The sequence below is a fragment of the Oncorhynchus nerka genome, linkage group LG23 (genome assembly GCF_034236695.1).
Source record: "Oncorhynchus nerka isolate Pitt River linkage group LG23, Oner_Uvic_2.0, whole genome shotgun sequence".
Taxonomy (NCBI): domain Eukaryota; kingdom Metazoa; phylum Chordata; class Actinopteri; order Salmoniformes; family Salmonidae; genus Oncorhynchus; species Oncorhynchus nerka.
The window spans coordinates 6,835,630-6,841,629 of record NC_088418.1 but is presented as its reverse complement, the minus strand read 5'-3'; the positions used below and the strand labels follow the sequence as shown (position 1 = coordinate 6,841,629).

At 51.1% G+C, this 6,000-nt stretch overlaps 1 protein-coding gene across 1 annotated transcript in view; it reads right to left on the bottom strand.

The window, feature by feature from the left end:
* LOC115127151 (CSC1-like protein 2) overlaps positions 1–6,000 on the bottom strand; it is a 116,859-nt gene that overhangs the window by 86,662 nt on the left and 24,197 nt on the right. Inside the window, exons 2-3 of the mRNA XM_065008452.1 lie at positions 5,244–5,533; positions 4,535–4,614 (exon numbers count right to left, since the gene is read on the bottom strand). Of these exons, the coding sequence (XP_064864524.1) occupies positions 4,535–4,614; positions 5,244–5,480 (317 nt within the window). The 5' untranslated portion in view covers positions 5,481–5,533. The remainder of the gene's footprint in view (positions 1–4,534; positions 4,615–5,243; positions 5,534–6,000) is intronic.

The window sequence follows — 6,000 nt, the reverse complement described above, 5'->3', positions numbered from 1 at the left end:
AGGCCCTTCGACTGGGGTGAGACATAGAGGACCTACAGGCCCTTCGACTGGGGTGAGACATAGAGGACCTACAGGACCTTCGACTGAGGTGAGACATAGAGGACCTACAGGCCCTTCGACTGGGGTGAGACATAGAGGACCTACAGGACCTTCGACTGGGGTGAGACATAGAGGACCTACAGGCCCTTCGACTGGGGTGAGACATAGAGGACCTACAGGCCCTTCGACTGGGGTGAGACATAGAGGACCTACAGGACCTTCGACTGAGGTGAGACATAGAGGACCTACAGGCCCTTCGACTGGGGTGAGACATAGAGGACCTACAGGACCTTCGACTGGGGTGAGACATAGAGGACCTACAGGCCCTTCGACTGGGGTGAGACATAGAGGACCTACAGGCCCTTCGACTGGGGTGAGACATAGAGGACCTACAGGCCCTTCGACTGGGGTGAGACATAGAGGACCTACAGGACCTTCGACTGGGGTGAGACATAGAGGACCTACAGGCCCTTCGACTGGGGTGAGACATAGAGGACCTACAGGCCCTTCGACTGGGGTGAGACATAGAGGACCTACAGGCCCTTCGACTGGGGTGAGACATAGAGGACCTACAGGCCCTTCGACTGGGGTGAGACATAGAGGACCTACAGGCCCTTCGACTGGGGTGAGACCTACATATGAGAAACCTTTTCAAACAGCTGGACAAAAGTACAAATACTGCGGTGAGAAACACAGGTGTTTGCCTGAGTATTTTCTGGAAGGTATTAGTACCAAAAGACCAGAACTCTACTCCATAAATGGCTGCTAGTGGTTGATGAGCAAACCAATCAAGACAGAAATGCATTAAGCCTAGACGTTAAGCCAAAATGGGATTCACCGTCTGTCCTGCAGACATGCAGACATGCAGCTGGGTAAACAACAGGCCTATCTATGGAAGACTGTGTCATTATCCACTTAGTAGAGCAGAGTTAGACAGGAGACAAACGGAGCCCCAGTCAGCACCTCAGTCATGGGACTAATGTCTAGTCTCCTCATCTACGTATTCTCTCTCCATTACAAAAGTAGACCTTTGGCCTCGACCTCTCTCCCGCTGTCCCTCTCCCTGCCTCCCTCCCTCGGTTCATCTGTCCCTCTCCCTGCCTGCCTCCCTCCCTCCCTCCTTCCCTTGGTCGGTCCCTCGGTCGGTCCGTCCCTGCCCTCCCCTCCCTCGGTCCGTCCCTGCCTCCCCCTCCCTCGGTCCGTCCCTGTCCCTCGGTCGGGTCCCTGTCCCTCCCTCCCCCTTGGTCCGTCCCTGTCCCTCCCTCCCCTTCCCTTGGCCAATCCCTCCCCCTCCTGCACCCCCCTCCCCCTCCCATCTCTCTCCTCCCATAGCTAGCCCTGAGTCATGACTGTAGTCCTATGGGGTTAGATGCTATCAAATATCCAGCTGTGCAAATAGTGGAAAAACATCAGCTAGATAAACAAACATGACCTCTGAAGGAAGCCTCAACTGTTCTGCAGAGTATTTAAAGTGATAGAGAGTAACCATGTCATGATCGCAGTTTGTAGGTGTTCGATGAGTTGAATGAAGCCTAAAGCAAAGTGTATTGTCCCTTTTTTACCCACTGTCCTCTCTGGCAGATGACTCAACTACTTCCTTTTGACTGCCGAGCACACTGGCTCTTTCTCAATTCCTCACGTCCTCTCTCCTCCTTCTCTCCTCACCTCCTCGGACCTTCTCCTCCCCTGTGTTTTAAAGAAGGAGACCAGGAAGTGGGATGCCAGGACAACTAATTGGGAATGAGACATTGTCCTCGGGAGTCAAAGGCAGTAGTTGACTTGTTCCATCAAATCAAGATTTGGATACTGCATTACAGACCTGACCTCATTACTGACTACTAACCTGGCTTAATTACTGACTAATGACCTCATTACTGACCTCATTACTGACTACTGACCTCATTACTGACCTCATTACTGACCTCATTGGTGACGACTGACCTGGCCTCATTACTGACTACTGACCTGGCAAAATTACTGACTACTGACCTGGCTTCATTACTGACCTGGCCTCATTATTGACTTCTGGCCTCATTACTGACCTGGCCCCATTACTGACTACTGACCTGGCTTCATTACTGACCTGGCCTCATTACTGACTACTGGCCTCATTACTGACTACTGGCCTCATTACTGACTACTGGCCTCATTACTGACCTGGCCTCATTACTGACTACTACCACGATTTTGATTGGCTTTGCCTGATGATTATTCCTAGTTCCTCCATTTGCCCAACATCTGTCTCTCTGTCTGTCTGAGGACAGTAAACTCTGCTGTGCGTAAACTCTGACCCACAGTAGAAGCAGTCCATCTCGTGGTCTGGCTAGTCTAGGTTCTAATCTAGCCTCTCTGTCTTTCTCCACTGGCATCCTCTCTCTGTCTTTCTCCACTGGCATCCTCTCTGTCTTTCACCCCACTGGCATCCTCTCTCTGTCTTTCTCCCCACTGGCATCCTCTCTCTCTCTTTCTCCACTGGCATCCTCTCTCTCTCTTTCTCCACTGGCATCCTCTCTCTGTCTTTCTCCCCACTGGCATCCTCTCTCTCTCTTTCTCCACTGGCATCCTCTCTCTCTCTTTCTCCACTGGCATCCTCTCTCTGTCTTTCTCCACTGGCATCCTCTCTCTGTCTTTCTCCACTGGCATCCTCTCTCTGTCTTTCTCCACTGGCATCCTCTCTCTCTCTTTCTCCACTGGCATCCTCTCTCTGTCTTTCTCCCCTGGCATCCTCTCTCTGTCTTTCTCCCCACTGGCATCCTCTCTCTGTCTTTCTCCCCACTGGCATCCTCTCTCTGTCTTTCTCCCCTGGCATCCTCTCTCTGTCTTTCTCCCCACTGGCATCCTCTCTCTGTCTTTCTCCCCACTGGCATCCTCTCTCTGTCTTTCTCCAATGGCATCCTCTCTCTGTCTTTCTCCACTGGCATCCTCTCTCTGTCTTTCTCCACTGGCATCCTCTCTCTGTCTTTCTCCACTGGAATCCTCTCTCTGTCTTTCTCCCCACTGGCATCCCTCTCTGTCTTTCTCCAATGGCATCCTCTCTCTGTCTTTCTCCCCACTGGCATCCTCTCTCTGTCTTTCTCCCCACTTGCATCCTCTCTCTGTCTTTCTCCCCACTGGCATCCTCTCTCTGTCTTTCTCACATTTACATTTACATTTAAGTCATTTAGCAGACGCTCTTATCCAGAGCGACTTACAAATTGGTGCATTCACCTTATGACATCCCCCACTGGCATCCTCTCTCTGTCTTTCTCCCCGCTGGCATCCTCTCTCTGTCTTTCTCCCCGCTGGCATCCTCTCTCTGTCTTTCTCCCCGCTGGCATCCTCTCTGTCTTTCTCCACTGGCATCCTCTCTCTGTCTTTCTCCCCACTGGCATCCTCTCTCTGTCTTTCTCCCCAATGGCATCCTCTCTCTCTCTTTCACCCCGCTGGCATCCTCTCTCTCTCTTTCACCCTGCTGGCATCCTCTCTCTGTCTTTCTCCCCACTGGCATCCTCTCTCTGTCTTTCTCCCCGCTGGCATCCTCTCTCTCTCTTTCACCCCGCTGGCATCCTCTCTCTCTTTCACCCTGCTGGCATCTCTCTCTCTTTCACCCTGCTGGCATCCTCTCTGTCTTTCTCTGTCTCTTCTGTCTTTCCCACTGGCATCCTCTCTCTGTCTTTCTTGGCATCCTCCTCTGTCTTTCTCCACTGGCATCCTCTCTCTGTCTTTCTCCCCACTGGCATCCTCTCTCTGTCTTTCTCCCCACTGGCATCCTCTCTCTGTCTTTCTCCACTGGCATCCTCTCTCTGTCTTTCTCCCCACTGGCATCCTCTCTCTGTCTTTCTCCCCACTGGCATCCTCTCTCTGTCTTTCTCCACTGGCATCCTCTCTCTGTCTTTCTCCACTGGCATCCTCTCTCTGTCTTTCTCCACTGGCATCCTCTCCTGTCTTTCTCTGCATCTCTTCTGTCTTTCTCCACTGGCATCCTCTCTCTGTCTTTCTCCACTGGCATCCTCTCTCTGTCTTTCTCCACTGGCATCCTCTCTTGTCTCCACTGGCATCCTCTCTCTGTCTCTCTGGCATCCTCTCTGTCTTTCTCACTGGCATCCTCTCTCTGTCTTTCCCCACTGGCATCCTCTCTCTGTCTTTCTCCACTGGCATCCTCTCTCTGTCTTTCTCCACTGGCATCCTCTCTCTGTCTTTCTCCACTGGCATCCTCTCTCTGTCTTTCTCCCCACTGGCATCCTCTCTCTGTCTTTCTCCCCACTGGCATCCTCTCTCTGTCTTTCTCTCCACTAACATCCTCTCTCTATCTGTTCAATAAATCTGAAAATCCCATAAAAACATATATATATTTTTTAAAACAAGTAGTCTGTCTGGACATGTATTCTCTGGTAGAACACAAAGCACTAGCGTTATATCAGGCTGCAAAGCTAACGAGAGTTACAACAGCCTGGTCTTCTACTACTCCGGGAGAAGCAGACATCACATTCTAAAAGACTGCGGTGTGGTGATATACCTGTCTGCGTCAGTCACCAACGCCAAGCGGCCGTAGTCCCACGCTACCTTTCTCAAGATGGAGAACACAAACAGGAGTACCTAGGAATGCCACACACACACACACACACACACACACACACACACACACACACAAAATCAAAAAATCGGTCACATACACATATTTAGCAGATGTTATTGCGAGGTGTAGCGAAGATTCTTCTGTTCCTAGATCCAGCGTCGCAGTAATATCTAACAGTACACAACAATACACACAGATCTGAAAGTAGAAGACCGTGGCGCTAGAAACAGAGCTCCCCACTTCTGTAGGCGCCATCTCACTACGGTCTTCCCATAGAGAGGGAGAGGTCCCAATGTACACACACACACAGAGAGGGTAGCTAGCTATTACACAATACATTAGTAAAGCACAGTGTTATTCCAACTGCTTTCCTGTATTTACACATACAGAATCAGAACCAGTTAGACACACTACCTAGTGGTTACATCTGTCCCATGGGGCCCTGGGTATTCCTTGAACCAGGAACAACACTGGACCTAAGGTATAGGTTCCAGCCAACTAGAGGGTTTTTTTTCCAGACCAGATGGTCAGTAAAAAAAATAAAACCTCTTGGCCCTACTAAAATATTCATCTGAATTTGATGTATAAAAAATAAATAAAAATAAAAGACAACGATGGACGTATCGATACAAAACCAGAAGTGACTCACCAGGAAGCACATGAAGTCGAGTGCGAGGACGGTGGGCACCCCTCCGAAGGGCAGGCCCTGGAGCACGGTGGATCGGATACGGGCGGTGTAGCAGTAGTCCCTGGAGGTCTTACCTCCAGCGGAGGTGTTGCTCTGCTGGGCAGGGCAGTCAGCCAGGCCCCCTCCGGGACACAGAGCCCCCTGGACCACGGCCCCCCACCCCACCACACCCACCACCACCGTCAGCAGGACAGACATGCTGAGGCTTCAGCTAGGATTCAGCTCCACACTCACTGCGGCATCTTAAACACCTGGAGGAGAACGAGAATTCAGTTAGGAATCAGCTCCACACTCACTGTGGCATCTTAAAAATGGGGCGGCAGGTAGCCTAGTGGTTAGAGCAGGTAGCCTAGTGGTTAGAGACAGGTAGCCTAGTGGTTAGAGACAGGTAGTCTAGTGGTTAGAGCAGGTAGCCTAGTGGTTAGAGACAGGTAGCCTAGTGGTTAGAGACAGGTAGCCTAGTGGTTAGAGACAGGTAGCCTAGTGGTTAGAGACAGGTAGCCTAGTGGTTAGAGACAGGTAGTCTAGTGGTTAGAGACAGGTAGTCTAGTGGTTAGAGACAGGTAGCCTAGTGGTTAGAGACAGGTAGTCTAGTGGTTAGAGCAGGTAGCCTAGTGGTTAGAGACAGGTAGTCTAGTGGTTAGAGCAGGTAGCCTAGTGGTTAGAGCAGGTAGCCTAGTGGTTAGAGCAGGTAGCCTAGTGGTTAGAGCAGGTAGCC